Source organism: Schistocerca cancellata, chromosome 6, assembly GCF_023864275.1.
Source record: "Schistocerca cancellata isolate TAMUIC-IGC-003103 chromosome 6, iqSchCanc2.1, whole genome shotgun sequence".
Lineage (NCBI taxonomy): Eukaryota > Metazoa > Arthropoda > Insecta > Orthoptera > Acrididae > Schistocerca > Schistocerca cancellata.
This window is the reverse complement of record NC_064631.1, coordinates 246,592,055-246,615,820: the sequence shown is the minus strand read 5'-3', so window position 1 is coordinate 246,615,820 and position 23,766 is coordinate 246,592,055. Positions and strand designations below refer to the sequence as shown.

The 23,766-nt window shown below is 37.9% G+C and overlaps 1 protein-coding gene across 1 annotated transcript in view; it reads left to right on the top strand.

Moving 5' to 3' along the window:
- Positions 1-23,766, top strand: part of LOC126191497 (collagen alpha-1(IV) chain-like) — a 594,967-nt gene that overhangs the window by 447,338 nt on the left and 123,863 nt on the right. The window contains exons 16-19 of the mRNA XM_049932389.1: positions 8,020-8,213; positions 15,207-15,413; positions 15,624-15,729; positions 16,294-16,473. Of these exons, the coding sequence (XP_049788346.1) occupies positions 8,020-8,213; positions 15,207-15,413; positions 15,624-15,729; positions 16,294-16,473 (687 nt within the window). The remainder of the gene's footprint in view (positions 1-8,019; positions 8,214-15,206; positions 15,414-15,623; positions 15,730-16,293; positions 16,474-23,766) is intronic.

Sequence of the window (23,766 nt, the reverse complement as noted above, 5' to 3'; positions counted from 1 at the left end):
TGTTGGAAATAATGAAAATATTGACTCGTCGGACCATGTGATATGTTTCTACTGATCATCCGTCCAGGAATTATGCTCCTGACACCATGTTTTTAATTTTTTTGTGTTGGTTGTTGTCACTAATGGTTTCGTTGTAGCAGCTCACCCATGAATATTCACTTTATGGAGTTCTCAGTGGACAGTGTTGATTGATATGGTGTCTGAAAGACGGCTGTTAAGCTGCTGTAGTTTTGTGTTGTTTTGACACAATTCGTGTTAGCATACAACGATCTCTGTCATTTAAAAATGTTCAAATGTGTGTGAATTCCTAAGGGACCAAACTGCTGAGGTCATTGGTCCCTGGACTTACACACTACTTAAACTAACTTGCTAATGCTAAGAATAAGACACACTCCCATGCCCGAGAGAGGGCTCGAACTTCCCGTGGGAGGGGCCACGCAATCTGTGACGTGGTGCCTCAAACCGCGCGGCCACTCTGCCTATCTCTCTCTGTCATTTACTTTTGATTTGCGCCCACTATTACGTTTACTTGATGATGTCTTTTCATGTTTTCTGTAGGCTGCCATGACTGTTGAAACAGTTGCTCTTGAAACATTCCGTAAGTTTGCTGTCTTGGTTACTGATGCTTCAGTTAGTTGGGCCCCCACAATCTGCCCTCTTTGGAACTCTGTCAGGTCTTGCATTGCACACTGACCTCGGCCTCTGAATGCAAATGTGAAGTGTGCACTACTTGTAAACAACTTGCACTCATGCCTAGTCTGTACTGAACATACACAGTCCAGTGTGACACATTCTTTACCTTCGTTGTTGACTGTCAAAAACAACCATACTACTACTACTACCACTGTTCACATTATTTTGCCTATCCCCTGTATGATGGCAGTTTACAGACAACAGTTTAGAGCTGTGGTCAACAAAGGCAGAGGTTCATTCCATGGAAGCATAGTACCCAGGCTCAAAGGAATGATTAGCAGGGAGACCTGAATCCATCTCTCTTCTCACAACAACAAATCCCTGCACTCCTACTTTCTGCCTATTCCTCAAACTCCACAAATCCATCACCACAGGTCTCCCTAATGATTATCCCATTATGGCTGGACACAATGCTCCTACAGAATGAACCTCTGTCTTTGTTGACCAGCTTCTCTAAACTAGTATCTGTAGTCTTGAATCCTACATCAAAGACATTGCTCACTTCTTTCGTCACCTTCCCTCAGTTCCTGTCCCATTACCAGCAGACTGCTAGTTGGTCACTGTGGATACGACATCCTTAAATATCCACATCTCCCATGCTCATGGCCTTATTGTACCTTTACCAACGTCCTCTTGATACCAACCCACCCACTTCTTTTCTAATCCTCCTAGCCTCCTCGCTCTCAATTATTTCACTTTTGAAGACAAAATATATAATCAAATCTGTGGTACATCTGTGCGTATTCACATGGAACAATCCTGTGCCAGTTTATTTATGGTTCATCTGGTGAAATCCTTCCTATCTAAATCATCAGCTAAAACCCCTTTTCTGTTTCAGTTTCACTGGTGAAATTTTCAGCACAATGATTACAAACTTCCACGAGAGGTAGAGTATACCTAGACAATGGAAAGTCACATAGCAGTGCATGGTCAGAAATGATTTCCTGGTATGGTAGTGATTGTTCAAAACACAGAAAACAAAAGGCTTGCATAGGGTGAGAAAACATGTTTATTATGCTTAGTACAACTAAAATGCTGGGATTGCTTTGGCTGACAAATGCAGCAGATGGTGCTACATGCACCACAACATCAGACGACACAGCGCAATTGCGGTCATTTTGATCATGCTCACAGTGAAGCTTCATTTCACCTGCCAACAGAGAGGAAGTAGGACAGCAAGTTACACAACTGTGGAGCTCACAGATATGCATCTGGAATATGGTGCTGCTGATTGCAGTGGGTGAGGCACACAGTGATTGTATGCCCAACATTACCCAATGAGGTAAACTCGCCACCACACCCTCTTTACATGCCTGCACTGTAGGTTGTTCAAAAGGGGATCCTTCAGTGAGGAGAGATGACAATATGAGCAAACAGTATAAATGGTAGCCAACAAGTAGATTAACCTGTGGCTGCTACAGAACAATCGTGGTATCAGTACATCATTATCACCAGTCATGTGGATTTCTAACAGCAGCAACTGGTGGGTCCTGCATGACATCTCCATGCACCTGTATCACATACAGTGCATTAGCTACTACAATTACTAGATAAAGATGATTTTGCTCCATGAGTGGTCTTTGCATGTTGGTGTTTACAGATAAGCACAACAGATCCTCATTTTCCAGCCACCGTTTTGTTCACTGATGAGGTGACCTTCAGACAGGAGGGAACATTCAACTCACATAACAGCATGTGTGGTCAGAGGAGAACCCATGTGCGACAAGAACCCATGCAACACAGAGATGTTTTTCAGTTTATGTATGGGCCAGCATCATCAGGCCATACTTGTTACCTCAAAGTCTGACAGGTGTGAGCTACCTCATCTTTCTTCAGAAAGTACTGTCTGAGCTATTGAACAATGCATGCATATCTACTTCAATGTGTTCTGCCATATCGTTTCAGCATGATGAGGCTCCCTCACATTACAGTATTGATATGTGTCACCAACTGAATCCAACATATCAACTTCAGATTGGCCAAGATGATCTGGTGCATTAGCCATTGAGATCGCCAGACCTGACTTGCCTAGATGATTTCCTCTGAGGGCATGTCAAAACAGTGGAGTGCCAAACCCCCATTAACTGTGCTGAGGAACTTGTGTGCATTGTGGCATCTGCTGGGGAAGAGTGCGACATGCCAGGTATTTCCCGAAACGTCAGATCCTCCATGTGCTGGAGATGTGAGGGCTGCATCATGGTCTGTGATTATAATTTTGAACATCTTCTTTGATGATAGTCATTGACCATTTTCATTCTTATTTCTTGATTTCCTCTGTACTAAGAATAATTAACATGTTTTCTCACCCTGTTTGTGTCCTTTGTGTTTGTATAGTCACTACTGCATTTCCAACCATGCTCTGGAATGTGATTTTCCATACTCTCTCTCTCCTGATAGTTTGTAACTGCTGTGTTGAAACAACCTGTGTAAGAAATTCACAAGATCACAGTGTTCGAAATTGTGGATGTTGTAATGTTTTTGCTCACAATATAGGTGAAAACAAGTCAGATCTTCAGCTTAAAATATTAATTAACTGCAATATCCACATTATAATTCATGATCATTGACAAAAAAGTTTTTGAGCAAGAAAATGTCATGTAAATAGTTATCTTGTTGAAGTGGAGGTGACAATGATTGTTTGTCATATTTATCATCATTCTTGTTTGCTGCAGAAGTCCGAAGTTGATTTATTGGATGATTCTACATTATTATGTGATTAAAAGGATATTTCTTGATAAAAGCCTTGTGATAAATCAATTTTCAATGTCCTTCATTCATTCACAATAATCTTTGTCACACAAAAACTCGGACTCACTGATCACATGCCTCATTGCTTCTGATCCCAAGACTGAAAAAACATCACTCATGGTCAACTGTGATCACCTTGATTATTTTCTGACAGTCAACAAAGAACTTAATTTATTGGTACGAGTTAAGATATTATTAAAATTTCGCAATCCAAACGATTTTGCTACAAGATTCATGCTAAAATTCACTTGGCATTTTAAATTCTACTCTTACATGTACATACATTCTCTACAAGCCAGTCTATAGTGCCTAACAGAAGGTGCTTGGTAAACTAATAGTTGTACCTTTTTCTGTTCCACTTACGTATAAAGCAAGGGGCAAAAGCAGCTATCTACCTCTACCTCTACCTCTTTATAAACCTTAATTTCTCTTACCTTTACACAAAATGTACATTCTTAGCAGTAGAATTGTTGTGCCAACAGCTTCAAATGTCGGTTCTCTAAATTTTCTCAATAATGTTCTGCAAAAAGAATGTTACCTTCCCTCCAGGGATTCCCATCTGAGTTCAAAAAGCATCTCCATAATTCGTGTTGGTCGAACATACTGCTAACAAATGTAGCAGCCCATCTCTGAATTGTTTTGATGTTTTCCTACAATCCCACCTGGTGGGCATCTCAAACAATCAAGGACTAATCAAGAACAGGTTGCACGAGTGTTCTATACTCGGTCTCCTTTAAAGATGAACCATACTTTTCTAAAATTCTCCCAATAAACCAAAATTGACCATTTTCTTTACGTTCTGTTATCCTTAGATTTTCGTTCCATTCTGTATCACTTTACACTGTTATGCCTAGATAATTAATTGATGTAATTGTCTTAAGAAGCACACAGCTATTGCTGTATTCAAATGCTACGGGATTGTTTTTCCTACTCATCTGCATTAACTTAAATTTTTCTACATTTAGAACAATCTGTCATTCACACCAATTACAAATTTGGTCCAAGTCATCATGTATCCTTCTACAGTCACTCAACAATGACACCTCCCCATACACCACAGCATCATCAGCACAGATTGCTGCTTGCCCTATCCATCAGGTCATTTATCCATTTGGAGAATAAGAGCAGTCCTATCATGCATCCCTGGGGAACTTCTCACGAAACCCTTGTATGTGATAAACATTCACCATTGAGGACAAAATACTGCATACTCTTATCTAAGATGTCTTCGAGCCTCACACATATCTGGTAACCTATTCCGTACATTTGTACCTTCATTAAAAGTCTTCACTGAGGCCCTTGTCAAATGCTTTCTGGAAATTGAGGAATATGTAATCTGCCTGTTACCTTTCATCCAAGGTCCACAAGATATTATGTGAGAAAAGGATGAACTGAGTTTTGATCATGCAATGCTTTATAAAGCTGTGTGATATGTGGACAGAAATTCTTCCATCTCAAGGAAATTTACTATGTTTGAACTGAGTTTATGTTCAAGAATTCTGCAGCAGGCCAAGTTTAAGAGTATTTGTCTGTAATTTTGTGGTTCTGTTCTTTTGTCTTTCGTATACACAGGAGTCACCTGTACTTTTTTTTCAATCACTTGGGACTTTGCACAGGGTGAGAGATTCATGACAAATGCAAGCTAAGTAAGGGGCCAGTGCCATATGGTACTCCCTATAAAACTGAACTAGGATTCCATCTGGACCTGGTGACATATGTTTTCAGTTTTTTCAGTTGCTTCTGTATGCCAGGGATGCTTATTACCATATCCTCCAAAAGGGAGTGTATGTGATGGTCAATCAATTATATGTTTGTATAATCTTCCTGCATGAATGATTTCTTAAATGCACAAAATAAAATTTCGGCTTTTCTTTTGCAGTCTTCTATAGACACACCAGACTGGTCAGCAAGTAATTCTAGAAGTCTTTGACCTACGTAGTGATTTTATGTCGGAACAGAATTTTCTTGTGTTCTTGGCAGATCCTTTGATAAGTTATAATGGCAGTAGTTGTATGCTTTGTTCATTGATCTTTTTACAGTCACCTGAATTTATACCAATTTTTGTCTGTCACTGTCTGCACATTCTTTTCTGCTTTTGCTTGTCTGGTTCCTCAGAAATCCTCAAATTTTGTTATTAAACCACAGCGGGTCGTTTCCATCCATAATTCAGTTAGTTGGCACACACTTCTCTCAGATGTGATTTACAATCAATTTAAACTTTGCCAATCATTCCTCTCCAACCATCATACAGGAACTAAAAGATGTGTATTCATTTTCTTAGTGGGATTCCAACAATTGCTTATCTGATCTTCCTAAAAAAAATACTCTCCAAGACTTCTTGATGGATTTATTTGCTTAAATAACCATCATTGCTATGGTGACATCATGATCACTAATCCCTATCTCTACGCTGACTCAATTGATAAGATCAGTCCTATTTCAAGCTACAAGGTCTAAAATATTTCTATTGCATAAGGGCTGTTGAACTAGCTGCTTAAGACAGTTTTTAGAAAATGTGTTCAAAAATACTTCACAAACCGCCTGTCCGTATCACCTGCAATTAATCCATAAATATGTAAGTCTGTATACATTAGTTTAAAGTCATCTCCAACTAATATTGCATGATGTGGGTATTTCTGCGCTACTGAGTATACTGAATAATTTTAAAGCTGTCACAGCAGAATTGAGTGGTTAATAAAAACATCCTGTAATTAATTTGAGTTCACCTGAATCTATCACATGCATACAGATAACTTCACAGTCAGCCTCAACTTTGATGTTGCAAGACATAATATTTCTGTTGACTGCAATGAACACTCCCTCTTCAATGGCATCCACTCTGTTTTCTTGATATTTGTTCCATGCCTTGCTAAATACTTCAGAGCTTTCCATTTCAGGTTTCAACCAGCTCTCGGTTTTGAGAATAATTTGAGCATGACAATTTCCCTGGCGGGCATAAATTCAGGAAATTCATTATGAATAATTCAGCAGTTTACTGTTAAAAGCTTGACAGCTGAAGTATCTTTACTTTGTACTTGGTCTGATTTCATTCTGCATTTTGATTGGTGTTTTTCCTGTGTGTAGTGCATCCCTGATGTTTCAAGAGGAGTCATACAATTTTCCACACCTTAAACCTGATCCAGAAATCTACAGCCAAGACATCACAGATGCAACAGAGCCTTTGGCTGAGAACATTTACTTGGCTCTGAACCAAAGGGCCCTGATCAATTTGGGAAACTGCTTCAAATTGTGACCTTGGCTTGCACCACCTGTGCGAAGTCAGCATTTCCACCACTTCTCCCAGTCAGCTGTATGAACAGACAATGGTAGCACAAGTGACAGATATTATTGGTGCACACATGGGCCACAGCTTACAGACGACTGCACTCTGCACGATTAATAGCCACAGGCAGGGTCTCCTTTTGGACGAGGCTGCCTAGCAGACAAACCGAGTGCACATGGGATTTCCCTATTTCCCTATGGGGCTCCCTAATGCACCTAACATTGGAGCTCCTGATAACCAGAAAATGCAACCTCCTCCCCTCTCCCCATTGTCACTTTGTACCTGCCCAGACCCTACTAATGGAATGGCCATCTGTCCACTCACAGGAGAAATGGGCGAGGCCCGATGGCAAGGCTCCACATTGACTTTCCACCTCAAACGAGATGAATGCATCACCACTTGCCACTCACCCTGTAGTGAGGGCAGATCCACTGTGTTGGGTATGCCACAGGGTGTCTTGGCAGCAGAGCCTGTAAGCAAAACAAGTGTCACTTGAAATGCACCATGTGATGTAGCAGATTCTCTGCCACCTTTACACCATGAGGGAAGTCTGAAGATGGCTGACCATGCCAAAAGCATCTTCAGCAGTTCACAAACTGTGGCCAGTTCCTGTGCCTGTCTACACACAGTGAACACACAGCCTACCCATCACAGTACTGCTAAATTAAGAATTAACTATAAAAGCATGCACCGAAAGCTAAATGTTAACTTACTGCCTTGCCGATGTGTCACCGGCAGAGGCTGATGCCTTACTGAACTGTGTAATTGTGTATACTATGATGATTTCTGTCAGAATTTTCCCTATCGGTGAAATTACCAGACTTTTCACATATAAAGTACATTAATATTTTTCCATATTGACTTTTGCTTTTTACATTCACCAACAAGAATTGGAATGTTGATTAATATGAACATTCTTTCAAGAACTGTAACTTTTTCAAAAGTAATGGCTTTTTATGAAAATTTCATAAATTATGTAATATTAACAGCTTAGTGTCTAACGTACCCCTATTATTGTTTCATATAATCAGTTACTTCATTTATAATATAATGAATGTAAATAAAAGAAAAATTACAGAAAATTATCATAATTGAATAGCACTTATGTAATACCATGAAACAGTATAAGAACAGAAAGATTAGCTACAAGAAACAAAATACAGATGTACAAGTGTATCATGATGTATATTAACCGTGTGTATCATATTGTTCAATTGGAGAATCTTGGTCTGTTACATTACAATGTGTCTTAGGTATGTATGAATAAAACACAATTTTTGCATTTCTGTTCACAGGTTTCGATGGTCTGCAGGGGCTGTCTGGTTTGCCAGGAGATCGTGGACTTCCAGGTACACCAGGGTTGCCAGGAGCACAAGGATCGAGCATTGCTGGCCTTCCAGGCTTTAAGGGTTATCCAGGAATGGTGGGGAATCCTGGTCCAAGAGGGCGAGCAGGTGTTCCAGGTCTTCCTGGTGCTATTGGATTACCTGTAAGTACCAAAGCACATATATCTTCTGAAATAGTTGCATGGTATACATATACTTCTAATAATTTCGCTCTTTGAGATGATAGTAACAGTCCCTATGGGTCTTCACTAATTAGGGTGTATATGGTCTATGAGAGTGCTTTATGATTGAAATGGTCATTCCTATCTGCAATTATTGTTACTTGATACAGGTTATGTCTGTTTAATGGGTCACAGATAGGTAATGAGGTACTATATTTACCATTAATAAATCTCACACTTTCTGTACATACTGATTTAATTATTGATTGATGCTGAAACAATTTTATGCTCTTCTGTTGTCATCTCACTGACTAGGTGACATGAAATGCTGATAATTGAATGTTGCTGGTGAAATACTGATGAAATTGAGAACTAAGTTCAAAGATCTTGAAATGCAGAAGGCTATTTAACTGTTTGATATATACTTATTAGCTTGAAAGTACCATTCATGTGATGCACAGATGCCAATATTTGTATGGTAATAGAGAATACGTGACAGAATATAAATTTTTAAGGGTTAAGGTAACAACTCACCAAATAGTTGAGTCACTGTTTTGTCAAAGGGACATTGACAAGACTGAGTATATTACTAGCTCACTTTAATCTAATCCACAAACATATCTGCACATGCCTCTAACCTTCTGACTAGCCCCAGGAAGCAGCCAAAAAGGGACACTCCTTTTATTGCCCATTATTACCCCTGACTGGAACAGTTTAACCACATTCTTTGCCAGTGCTTCCACAACTCATCATTATGCCTGGAAATGGGGAACATCCTGGCTAAATTCCTTCCCACCCTTTCCAATTTTGTGTTCCACCTCCCTCCTCCCTACCCAGTTCTACCTATAATCCTAGTCCATTCTTACACTAAATGTACTACAAATCCCTTTCCACAAGGGTCATACACCTGTGGACGACCAGGCGCAGGACCTGTCTGAAACACCCACTAAGTACATCCTATTCCAGTTCCATCCACTTGTGAAAGCAGTCATATTGTATACAATCTGTGCAGTAATTTCTGCACAGAATTTTATACAGGCATGACCACCAACCAGCTGCCTACCTGAGTGAATAATCACTGCCACACTGTGGTCAAGTGCCAAGTTCTCCACCCAGACGGACTGTGTTGTTGGCCACAATATGCTCAATTTAAATGGCTGCTTCCCAACCCTTGCCATCTGGATACTTTTCTTGAACACCAGCTCCTCAGAAAAATGTAGATGGGATTTGTCCTTGTAACACATCCTTCAATCCCATACTCCTCCTAGCCTGTCCCACAAGTATCTTTGCCCCTGCCTCATGACCTAATTTCACGCATCCAGCAATCATGGTCTCCTCTTCACAGTCTCCCTCTCCCTCTGTTTTATCTCCCCTATAAATCCACTCCTCCATATCACTGTTTGCTGCACACAGTTCCCTCTGCCTATAGCTAAAACAAATTCATCTGTGACACATTGGTATCTCATACACTTGCTGCCTCCCCTCCCAGCCGTCAGCCACCCATCCCCAACCCTTCCTCCCATTTTTCACTCCATCTGACACAACTCCACACTCCAATTGGTCTGCAGTGCCAGTGCATTGTAGTCAACTGGGAAAATGTAGCTATGCAGGTGTATGTGTGTGTATACTACACAGCTGTCCAGATGGATTTGTCCTAAGGTTAGCAATATTCTCATTTTGTTTGCATATCATCAATGACTCAACACCTCAACTGTTCCATGAGTTGTTATGTTTGCTCCTTAAATGTTTAGACATCAATATTCTGTTATCAATGCAAGTAAGTTCTAATATGTAGTTATCAAATGTTGAAACATTCACAGTTCAGCATTGTTTACAGTGATAATGTTAAGAATCACAATTATAAACAACAAACTTCAGGCAATATTGCTTCCTTATTATTAGAAACTCAAACCCAGACTGGTATGGCAGCAAACTCTCCACTCTTTTGATCTTGGGAGCACTTGTGGTGTATTACTCATTTATATTTCAATCTTATGAAAAGGATAGTTGCTACTCACCATATAATGGAGATGCTGTGTTGCAGATAGGCACAATGAAAAGACTTGTCAGAAAGTGACCCTGTATATTTTCGACAGAGGCCTTGGCTGAAAGCTCAATTTCTGACAGCCTTTTCATTGTGCCTATCTGCAACTCAGCATCTCCACTATATGGTGAGTAGTAACTATACTTTTCATACTACTACTACTACTACTACTACTAATAATAATAATAATAATAATAATAATAATAATTATTATTATTATTATTCAACATCAAATAATCAGATACAATCCCTAGAAATAATACAGTTTCAGGACATCATACAGATTATTCTTCTGAATACGTCAGTTTATAAATTGCAAACTAAAGACTTGTTTGTATTAATAAATTTTACATTTTGATGCATTTTACATTTGGTAGTATACAATCACAATATTACAAATATTCTTGTTATCAACATTATATTAGTTGTAGGTTACTTAAAACTATGAGCTTGACATACTTACAAAGCACTTTTCATATAGATATAGTACTCATCTAGGGAATAAAAAGGATCTTCAATTAGAATTCTTTTCAGCTGACCTTTTAATTTGTCAGTAGGAAGGGCTCTCAGACATTTTGGTAGGGCATGTCTAGCTTCAGCCCAGCATGAAATGCATTTTTTTCATATAAAGCTGTTCTGTGGCTATTTACATGGTATCTGAACTTTTGCCTAGTATCGTACTGGTGCAGGTCACAGTTGAAATTTGGATTTATTGTTTTCACGAGCAATATAACTTTCAATATGTATACACCGATAATGGTAAGCCTACCTAATTTTGGGAACAGATTCCAACATGATTCTCTAGGTTTGGCACCACAAATAATTCTGGTAACTTTTTCTGTAGTATTAATAATGTGCTTAGGTTGGCTTGAATTTTTGCACCCCACATTTCTATGGCATAGTTTAAATTTGATGAGAATAGGGCATGATAAGCAGTTTTTAGTACACCCATATCCTTACAATATTTACTAATTGTATTTATAGCAAAAACACTCTTACAGCTTACAGGCTAAGGAATCGATATGCATGTCCCATTTGAGGCTGTCCTGGATTGTAATTCCCAAAAACTTTGTCCATTTTTCCTTTTTTACAATGTCATTTCCTGTGGATAATTTCATGCCAAATTCTATTTGTTTCCTTGTGTTAAATTCCATCATTGCAGTCTGTGAAGCACTTACATTTAGATGGCTTTCATTAAAATACTTGACTATTTCATTAGTTACACTGTTGCAGAGCACCTCCAGACTGTCATAGTCTTCGCGTTTACACACAATTGATGTATCATCTGCATACAATATTTTTTTTACAGCTAGGAGAACAATACTGTATATCATTAACATATATCAAGAAAAGAAGTGGTCCCAAGACAGAACCTTGAGGTACTCCATATTTGATATCAGTAATTTTAGATTTGAGAGACCCATTGTTTGTTTTAAGCAAGACAAATGGTTTTCTATTGCTCATATATGATTTTATTAGCTCATAGCCAGTTCCTCTAATACCCAGGTTCCACAGCTTGTCAGATAATATGGTGATGTTGACACAATCAAAAGCTTTTTATAGATCAAGGAACACTCCAGTTACATACTCCTTGTTCTCTATGGCAGTTATTATTTTGTCTATTACTTGTGCTGCGGCTACTGAAGTTGACTTGTTTTTCATAAAGCCATTCTGATTTTCAAATATTAAATTGTGTTGATGCAGGAATGTCATTAGTCTGGTATAAGTAACTTTCTCAACTACCTTAGAAAATACAGGTACGATTGAGATGGGGCGGTAGTTTTCAATTTTAGATTTATCACCTTTCTTGTAAATTTGGGTTACTTGTGCTATCTTTAGACTATCTGGGAAACAACCTGATGGAATTACATCATTTACTGCTGTGGCCATGGCATCAGATACGTCTATGCATATTTTCAGTGTACTGATAGACAGTCCAATATAGCCTATGTTTTTGATTTCCTTGCTATTGGTTGGGGCCGAGTATATGCTTTGTCTGATTGGAATGCACTTATATCTATACTGAAGATTCTTAAAATGGTCATTGACAGATTTTCCAACAGAAGAAAAGTACTCATAAAAAACATTTGCAATCTGACATTGACATTTCATGATATGCCATTTATGGTTTATAGTAAAATCACTAGTTGATCTGTCCTTACAATCCCTAAAGCTATTTATTACTTTTCAAACAGCTAAACCAGTGTTAGTAGAGTTTCTTAACATTGTGGCTACATATTTACTTTTAGTTTCTAGCAGCAGATCTTTATAATAATCATGATAGTTCTTCAATTCTACCTTAAGTGTATTATTATTGTTATTATTTACTATTGCATATTGGAAAAGTCTTAAGTTTCTCTCTTGCTGTTTTTACTTCATGATTTATCCAGTTATTTTTTTGTATCTTTTTGCAGTCATTTACTGTAAAGGTCATTTCTGGTCATGAGACATTGAAGCAATAATAAAAATCTGATGCAAATTCACTGATAGTTATGCTGTTTTTTCACCCCATTGTAAGCTTTTCATCAAACTTTAACATTGTCATCATTGGTGATTCTTTTCGTCACACATTGTTTCTCTTTTCTATTGACATGAAGATTTTTAGCTTCTACCAATACCTGTATTGCGTAGTGGTCAGAAATGGCAAGCTTCAGAACTGATGCACTGCATGTAAAGTGGGACATGTTAGTTATTATGTTGTCAATGCATGATTTTATACTATTGACCTCTCTAGTGGGCTTGTTTATCAGAAATGTTAAATTTAATTGAGCTAGTATTAGCATTAGTTTTTTAGATATAGAGCCATGGACAGCAAGTCAGTGTTTATATCTGCAGGTAGTTTTATGTTGACCGAGCCATTTTTATTACAGTGTTTACTGTCAATGTCAATAAGCAGGTCATTAAGAGCATCAAAGAAAATATCTAGGCTACCAGATGGAGGTCTGTATAGGCCTATAATAATTAAGTTCTCTTTCCCCCACTTATAATTAATTGCTGCTATTTCTATTACACCCTCAATGTCGAAAGCACTTACATCTATAACACTATAATTACTACCGCTGGTACCTCACTACCACGTTTCTCTTTTCTACTGAACACAGAGCAAAAGATCATGGAGAGTGGCTTACATACACTAATTAGCTCATATGTGTACCAGTGTTCACTCAGAACTAAAACTTCAGGGTTATCAATTGCTACAATGGTATCCAACTCATTGTGCTTATTGGTAAGACTTTGAAAGTTCTGCTGAATTAATTTGAATGTGAATTTGGATTGTTGAACGCTTGATGGACATGTCACCCTACCAGACTGATTGTTTTTAAGACTACAAGGGTTCCGCTGTATGATATTAGGGCTGAGTTTCTCCAGCTGGACCATACAAGGAGCTTTGAAGCTACCAGGCTGTCCAGCACAGTTTACAAGTTTCCCTGGCTTGTCAGCAGCAGCTGTTTGTGTGGCAGGTCCTGTTTGGGTGGGTTGTGTTATTCCATAGCAATGCACTTATTTACACTGCTTTGTGTAATGTTTTGTCTGATTTCATTAATAATTAATTTACTCACAATCTTTTTACGTCTCTTACTCATGTGCATACCATGAGTTGTGTGCAGGTCTCTATCTAGGTTACTGACGTTTACCAAAGACACATTGTGAAAATTATAACATATTGTTTTAAGCTATCATTTGTTTTATGCACTTCCAAGTTCACAATAGATTGGTCAATTAGGTTATGTCTTTGTGGAATGTTAATGACAATTAATTTAGTGCCAGTCAACTTACTGAGTGTTACCTTCATGTGCTCGATAGCGTCATTTGCTTGATTTTTAGCCACATCATTTTTACCACCAGTGATAACGACATAATCATTTGCTGAGAAAGATATCTTGCACACACGGCTTCACTACAGCAGAAAGAGGTGCACCAGACTGAATGTGAGTCACAGCTGTAAAGTCATCTTGGATACTCACAATGTTTTGAGCTATTTCGTGAACATGACTGTCTCCATATATAAGAATCCGGCCCTTCGTATACTTCTGTTCTTCTCACTTTTTCTACTGCTGTTTTGGAACAGTTTCTTGCATACATTTTCATGGATCACACAGTCATTTCTTTCTTGGATTTCACTGTCATTACATTGAACATTTTGTTTATGTTCACTCACTAGATTAGCATTAATACATGAGTTTGTTCACCTTTTTATCTAGTAATGTAACCTCAGCTTTTAAACACTGAATTTCAATTATTAAAGCTTCAACTAATGCTGAGAATTCGCACTTACAGTCACAAATTTTTGTGATTGTAATTTTACCTGAGTTTTTATGGCTACACTGAAAACAGTTCCAGCTTGTCATAAATTTGTTGTTTTCTTTCACTGATGAGTCAATTTTAGCACATCGAAAATGAAACGAATTGTTGCATTCCCTGCATATGATTCCAGTTTTCAACATTTTACACACTTTGTACACTTTTTATGGACTCAAGAAGTGTTTTTATGTGAGCTAAGAATCGTTTCACTACTACTTGCCACCATCTTGCAAGTGACCACTGTAACATTCCACCCTGGGTTTTCCATTGTTTGTCTCATTTATATTTGCATTTTATTATTCCTGGCACTAAACAACATAGTTTTCATCAACATGCAGTTAAGAAAGATTTAAATACACAAATGTTTTTACTTTGACCAACAATGGGAAGTCATTGATATGTATTGAGAATATTATTGGTGCTAACATATCCTCCTCTTCCCTGCCTGAGTATCACTTATTTTACATTATTTTAGATTGGTATGTATTTCACCAGCAGTTTAAATCTATAAGAAATCTCTGATGTTTCTATTCTGTGTAATTTTTTTCTTTTTTGTGTTAATTAGATATTTAACAAAACTGACTTAGTTTTTATTACTTCTATGGAGATTTTTGTGATCTATTTTTCAGGGACCTCCAGCTCAGAGAGGTGAACGTGGTGATTTAGGTATGGCAATATTAGGTGGTGAAATTGGTCTCCCTGGCCCTGAAGGTCAGAAAGGAGAACCTGGTTCAGAAGGACCTCAAGGATTTCCTGGATTTAAAGGACTAGATGGAGTTACAGGCATTAAGGGGCCAAAAGGTGCCCCAGGATTCTCTGGAACACCTGGCACACCAGTATGTGTAGTTCTACAATATTACTGAATTTTCTTTCTCTTTCTTCTAATTTTTGTGAACATCTTACACTGATATGTATTATATCATTATGGACGCTTCTTCTTTTAATTTAAAGTCAATGGGAAAATATATTCAAACAATGGCAAAGTGAAAAAAGACTAAATCCATAAATTATTTTAGTAGCTTACCTTGTCTGATATATTTTTATAGGGACAGAAGGGTGCAAGGGGCGAGATAATACCAGGCCCACAAGGATATCCTGGTATTCCTGGTGCAAAAGGTCTGATTGGTATTTCTGGTGCAATGGGGCCCAGAGGTAAGTTAAGATTTCTATGGTGTTTTATGTATTAGAACAAAGGAGAACAGTTGTAAACAACATTCATTTCAGAATTCGAGTGGAAGTGACTACTAAGCTGTTCCTAGTGTTAAAATTAGTATAGTAGGTATTTTAATGTACTAGCATTATATGTGTCATGAAACTGAAACTTATCAAGTGTGTGAAAGACAAAACAGAAAAAAAGCTGTGAGGTCCTCTGTTATACACACCTAGGTTTGTTTTATAATTGTATAGATGGAATAAACAGATGACTGTGTTGCTACAGGAAACAAATACTGGACTCATTTCCTGAAAAAGAAAATGATTGGTTTCAACTAGATTCCAATAAAGATTTCAAAAGATAGACATGCCGTTTTTAATTGTTGTTTAGTCGAAATTATTAGTTTTTTTTATATTTTCTTATAATTTTATGTTTGCCTTCACTAAAACACAGTCATCTCCACCTTATGTAGTTGTTTAAATGATTAAGTTGTAAATCACTATCACATTCAAATTAAAAAAGGCCTGAAACATTTTTTGAATATTTTTCTTTTCTTTTTCTAGGTCCTGATGGCCCACCTGGGCAAATGGGCATAAAAGGGTTAAAGGGTGAAATTGGTCTAACTGGAAGGCGAGGGCCAGATGGTGAACCAGGGAGAGCAGGTTATCCAGGACTTGGAGGACGGATGGGGGTGCCAGGAGAAATTGGTCTACCTGGTGACATAGGAGATGCAGGACCATCTGGTAAGTTTCAAAAGTTTAAACAACTTATAAAATGAAAACAAAGAGGATTTAAGAATTTATGTAGGGAATATACGTGTATTACTTTTATGTTTATAATTTCCATGTTATGTCAGTCTGTGTGCAACTGAATATGAGCAACATACACACATCATACCATACACATCTTGCCTTTAGTTTTCAAAAGGCATCATCAGTGACAAAGTTTGTAGGTGGTGTTCTACATGTGTGCTTGCTTTGTTGATTTTATGCAAGCACACATGTGGAACAGTACCTACAAGTCTTGCCACTGATGATTCCTTTCACAAAATGAAGGGGAAAACCATATATAACATGATAAAATTGGTTTCATTTACATAGACAAAGATAAACTGTAAATTATCAACATAGTATTACACACAAATAAAGATAACAGAAGTTAAAGCTGTATCATATTAACCAATGACCTACTGATAACATGAAATAATCTCATCGTGTTAATGTGAAAAGACACATTCTGCACAGCTTCACTCCCTGTTGTTCAGTGGAAATAAAATGAGGGGGGTAAAACTGCTGAAGGATATATCTGGTAGCAAAAATACAATATAATGTGTATGTAGATAACCGCATATCTTTGCAGATACCACTTAAAATATTCTTACATTACCATTCCAATACATGTAGTCCATAATATGTGTAGCTAATAACAAAAGTGAATTTCTGATGAACTGATGTACATATAACCAAAATATATGGAACAAAATTAATTTACATGTGGATTTTGCTCCTTATCAAGGGTTAAGAGTGGCATTCTAAATTCTGGTGTAGAAGTCCTTGTGATGCTAATAGGATACCCTGTAAATTAAAACAAAAATTAGGAACATGTTTTATTAACAACTTTTTTTACAAAGTATTTAAATCTCTAGAATAAATTATTGAAAATTCCTGTTAGCAACATGATAAGTGCAAATGTTCGTTGTAAACAGACATGTATTGTTACAGCCTGTGCATATCTGTTATCATTTGTCAGTAAGAGCATCAATAGATAGTAGAACATTAAAACTTCAGCGAGCGCAGAGAACCACATAGCCAACCTACAAAAAAATGATCTCTCTCAATAAATGCTAAATTTTGACATTACGGTTCCATCATTAAACCGGAAGCAACATACGCAAGTGAAACATTATTCAGACTAAATAATCAAGCAACAACTGACAAATTGCAGAAAGTTGATAGAAGAATACTCTGAACAATCATCAGTAACAAAACATCAAGTTAATGGGCAGTGGAGACTTTTGCCCAATTCAGTAGTGTGTAAAGGAAGTGAATCCATTATTGGTACAATGTGGAGAAGAAGGATTGCATTTTTCAGCCAAATATCTTGCCTACCAAATACTAGATCCTAAAGCAACTTTTTGACTACTTCTGGAACAGTAAAACCAAAAACATCTGGTTTAAAGGAGTACAAAGTGATCTGGATGAACTGAACATCACCACATACCAAAGTGAACACAGAGAAGAGAAACTGTTTCTGAAGAACAAATACACACGACTGACATTAAAACCATCAGAATGGAAGAAGTATGTCATATCTGCAGAAGAATGCGCAGCCAGAACACAGTGAATGAAGAAGTTTTGGGAAACGAAGAAATTGCTGACTGCTAAAACCTAAACTTAATCATTATAGACTCTGTTGTACACCACTGGCCATTAAAATTGATACACCACGAAGATGACGTGCTACAGATGCGAAATTTAACTGACAGGAAGAAGATGCTGTGATATGCAAATGATTAGCTTTTCAGAGCATTTGCACAAGGTTGACACCTACAACGTGCTGACGTGAGGAAAGTTTCCTACCGATTTCTCATAAAAGTGAAACATTGTTGTGCTGCCTCATGCAAGGAGGGGAAATGCATACCAACATGTTTCTGACTTTGATAAATGTCGGATTGTAGCCTATCGTGATTGCGGTTTATCATATCGCCACATTGCTGCTCGCGTTGGTCAAGATCCAATGACTGTTAGCAGAATATGGAACCGGTGGGTTCAGGAGGGTAATACGGAATGTCGTGCTGGATCCCAACGGCCTCGTATAACTAGCAGTCTAGATGACAGGCATCTTATCCGCATGGCTGTAATGTATCATGCAGCCACGTCTTGATCCCTGAGTCAACAGATGGGGACGTTTGCAAGACAACCATCTGCATGAACAGTTTGACGATGTTTGCAACAGCATGGACTATCAGCTCGAAGACCATGGCTGCGGTTACCCTTGACACTGCATCACAGATAGGAGCGCCTGCGATGGTGTACTCAACGACGAACGTGGGTGCACGAATGGCAAAACATTATTTTTTTGGATGAATCCAGGTTCTGTTTACAGCATCATGATGGTCGCATTGGTGTTTGGCTACATCGTGGTGAACGCACATTGGAAGCGTGTATTCGTCATCGCCATACTGGCTTATCGCCCGGCATGATGGTATTGGGTGCCATTGGTTACACGTCTTGGTGAACTCTTGTTCCCATTGACGGCACTCTGAACAGTGGACGATACTTTTCAGATGTATTACAACCCATTGCTCTACCCTTCATTCGATCCCTGCGAAACCCTACATTTCACCAGGATAGTGCACGACCGCATGTTGCAGGTCCTGTACGGGCTTTTCTGTATACATAAAATGTTTGACTGCTGCCCTGGCCAGCACATTCTCCAGCTCTCTCACCAACTGAAAACGTCTGGTCAGTGGTGGCGAAGCAACTGGCTCATCACAATACGCCAGTCACTACTCTTGATGAACTGTGGTGTTGTGTTGCAGCTGCATGGTCAGCTGTACCTGTACACTCCATCCAAGTTCTGTTTGACTCAATGCCCAGACGTATCAAGGCCGTTGTTACGGCCAGAGGTGGTTGTTCTGGGTACTGATTTCTCAGGATCTGTGCACCCAAATTGCGTGAAAATGTAATCACATGTCAGTTCTAGTATAATATATTTGTGCAATGAATACCTGTTTATCATCTGCATTTCTTCTTGGTGTAACAATTTTAATGGCCAGTAGTGTATTATGTTTGATTTTAGTGCTCCAATGTGGATGTAAACTATGTAAATAAATAAATAAATAGTTTTTTTAAATATTAAGTTAGCAACAGTAGAAAAACATCAGATATTTAGCATAGCTAATGAAGAAACAACATTTTTTTGTTGTAATAGGTTTCCTTGTTATGTTTGTTTATAGCCTCTGTAAGCAGAGATAGAACATAACAATGTTAATATATTGAAGGAGTCCTTCCACATCCCTATAATAGTACAGACCAGTGTTATGGTATACCCTGAATCCTTCCATACCCCAGTTCATGATGGGCTGTTCATAACACAGTGAGTGAGTAAATGCAAAGCCCTTTTCTTGATCAGGAAAATGATAAACAACCTGAATAACAGCAGCAATTTGGTTGTCTGTTGAGGCAAGATCAATATAATTCCTTCCATTCTCTTTGCTTTCTCAGAATTCTTGCTGAAACCCTTTAATGCCTTTATAAAAGATTAGATTAGATGAAGTGTAATTTTGTTTCCAATAGATCCATATAGAGGAGATGCCCAGGATGTGGAAAATGTTTCAAAACAAGAATACACAATAAATATTATTTACAAAGAAAAACAAATAAGCTAATGCACCTTCCATAGATCCCAATTGAAATGGCCCTCCTAGATGTAAAGTAAATTGAAATATCATAAACATATTTTCATTTAAAAGGTATAACAAACTTGTCACAAACTATGTAAATGTTTAGTACACCAAGGCATCAGTGTCCAGTGGCAAAAAGATGTTGTGCAGTATCCTGTATGAGGTCCGGATCCTCAAATGACACAGCTTGGAGTCAATTTTTTCTATTAAAAATCATTGTTTATATACCCTCCCACATTAGCTCACACTTGCTTTCACAAAATCACAAATATAACATCAAAATATAAGAACTGTATTATTATTATCCATCTCCATTATAAATTTGCAGAAAGCTTCTCTGGGTGTCAACCCAAGTCAAAGACAGTGTACATGAGTCTGAAAACATTCTGAGATCTGCTGACTCAATTGGCACCAAAGAAAAATAAGACATGTCATTCTTTCTCAAACATCATTCCATAACTCAAAATAATATTCTGATAACTTCTGTTTTTTTTTTTTTAGTTATTTGTCAGATTTAGTTCATAGAATGTCTCTTGAAGCTGTGTATGTCTGTGAATATTTTGCTAATGATATTTGATAACAAAGGTTACAAAATTTGCAGATATAAAATTTGGAAGCTTTCTGTTATGTTGCAATATTGATTACATATCAATAGCAAAATAAATAAAATTGTAAATAGAAACATATTTTTTGTATGTATTTAAAATCAAATGGAAAAAAATAGTAAAAATAATGTAGATTTGTTTTCAGAGTATTAGCTATTAATTATTTATTGGCTAGGTGTAAGACCAAAGTGTGAGAATGTATCTATATACAAATGGAAAATTATATTTGCAGAAAAATTGCATCTCACAGCTAGGAAACCGTATGGCCATCCACAGTTATGGAATACATAATTAACATTAATTTGGACAAAGTGTAAATGGTGTCATAGCTTTCTGTAAGCAAGGGAAAAATCTGATAGAACTCGATTCATTATAATTAATTATTTACAGTGATCACATTGCTGTACTGGATATGTACAGAAATCAGACGGTGAGACTGTGCATACTACTCACACAAAAATTATTCTTATTTCTTCTAAATGAGTTATAAAACTTAATAGAAACCACTGTCCTTTTCGAGATAATTCATTATTAGTTTTTAAAAGACTGATGAGATGTTAGTAGGCACTACAGCTGTTGAAGTTTCAGCAACAACAATACTATGATTATACTGTGAGCCTTTGCTGCCAGATAGGCGAGTCACTGTATGAGGATATGTCTTGCGTGCATTCACAACATGATTAGCAAAGTATTAGTGGCAAACATCAGCTGTCTAGTTGTTGATATGGTAAGGGACAATCTTGGTAATTCAGGCTGCACCACTGGCATCAACTGACATGCCTACAAGCTGCTGTGGCTCCACCTCATACACATATAGTATGAGGTTTCTAAATGGTAATTATATTACAAATAAATAATTTCTGTCTAGGTAATGTAAGATCCTAAAGCAATTTAAAAAGAAATTATTTATTTGAAGTACAGAATGGTCATAGATTCAAATCTGGAATTTGTTTCCTTTATTAATAAACAGTATTTCAAACCAGCGCAAGTTGTTGCCAAAATTCTGGCCACTGGTCAGTACGCTGATAAAGATAAAAGCTGGTCCCATTGTGAATCTATATGTTATGAGAAAGAAAGCACATTCCTGAATATATTTCCCACCACATGCCTATGACACCCCGCACACCCACCTCCTACATGCTTCCCAAAAACCGTGAACCCAACAATCCTGGATGCCACATTGTGGCTGGTTATTGTGCCCCCACTGATGGAATTTTGGCCCTCATTGACCAATACCTCCAACCACTTGCTCTTAATCTAGCCTCCCACGTCAAAGACACCAACCACTTCCTTTCCTGACTCTCTACCATCCCCCCACCCTTTTACGTCCTAAATCCCTGCTAGTCACTGTTGCCGCCACCTCCCTATATACCAATATCCATCATGCCCATGGTCTTACCACTATTGAACACTACATTTCCCAATGTCCTTCAGACCCACTAACTCAGGGCTTAACAACTGGCCGGTTTTGAGCACGAGTACTCGCGTCTGCTCAGGCACGTGCTCGCGAGCAGGTGCAAGGTCGCGGAGTAGGGAGGGAGGGGAAATGCACGCGCATGCTTGAATAGGGCTGCAGCGTGCCTATTGAATTCGCGCCGACTGTGTAACATTTAAAGTACTACGATCAGCTCAGATAACAGTCACTTCGCTGGTTAAGAATCATGTCAAGTCGCCGTTGTGTAACCCCAACCATGTTTTCGCAGTTCAACCCCCATTGGGATGAATCGTATCGGTTTACAGAAAAAGATGGTGTTGCAAAATGTTTAGTATGTCACAAAACGCTGAATTCTTTTAGTAAATTTAATTTGCAGCGACATTATATGTCGTACCGCGCGAAACACCACGGAAGTGGAAAATGTGATGGACCAGATCGTGCACAGAAAGTTATTAAACTTAAAATGAAGCTATCCAAAGAAGATCTGGACAACGCAGAAAAATCAACCGAGGCAGCTCTCAGAGTGAGTTACAAAATTGCTTTGCTTTTAGCAAAAGCCCTGCGCCCTTTCACTGATGGCGATTTAATAAAAGAATGTTTGGTAGTTGCAGCGGAACATTTGTGTCCATCTCAAGTTGAACAGTTTCGGATTGTGCCATTATCTAACATGACCATTATGTGTCGCATACAGGACATGGCAGACGATGTCCAGAGCCAGCTTGCAAATATCTGTAAAGGTTTTATGGCGTATTCTCTAGCTCTGGACGAAAGTGTTTATATCACTGGAACAGCACAGCTTGCCATATTTATTAGAGGTGTTAATAAAGATCTTCAGGTGAGGGAGGAGCTCCTCGATGTAGTAGCCATGAAGAACACTACAACCGGCGGTGATATTTTAAGTAGTGTTGAAGAAAGTGTTGAAAATATAGGATTGTCTACAGACGGTGCACCAGTGATGACAGGGAAAAAATCAGGTTTTGTTGCGCTGTTGAAGGAGAAAATGCAAAAACTGACCGTGCCAAATGAAATAAGGGGCGTTCACTGTGTGATCCACCAGGAAAAATTATGTGCAAAGAGTATCACTCTAAAAAATGTGATGAGTGTTGTTGTTCGTACAACCAATTATATAAGGAAGCATGGGCTACAACACAGGCAATTTAAAAGCTTTCTTGAGGATGTAGAAAGCCAGTATGGTAGCCTGCCTTAATACAGTGAGGTCCGCTGGCTTAGTCGTGGCGAATTATTAAATCGATTTTTTTGCCTATTAGATAAGATAAATATGTTCATGGAAATAAATAACGTGTGTTCGTGAATTGAAAGTGCCTTCATGGAAATGTGATCTCGCGTTCTTAGCAGATTTAACTAGCCATCTGAATGCTTTGAACATTTCACTACAAGGTAAAGATCTGCTAATTACTCATTTCATAGATCGAATATGAGCTTTTAAAATGAAATTGACACTTTGGGTGAGTCAGCTGGAAATAGGAAATGTAGCTCATTTTCCTAAATTATTATCCATGCAAGATGTTCACAAAGACTGTGAACGTTATTCACATAGTTTAGTTGCCCTTAAGGAAGAATTTGATCAATG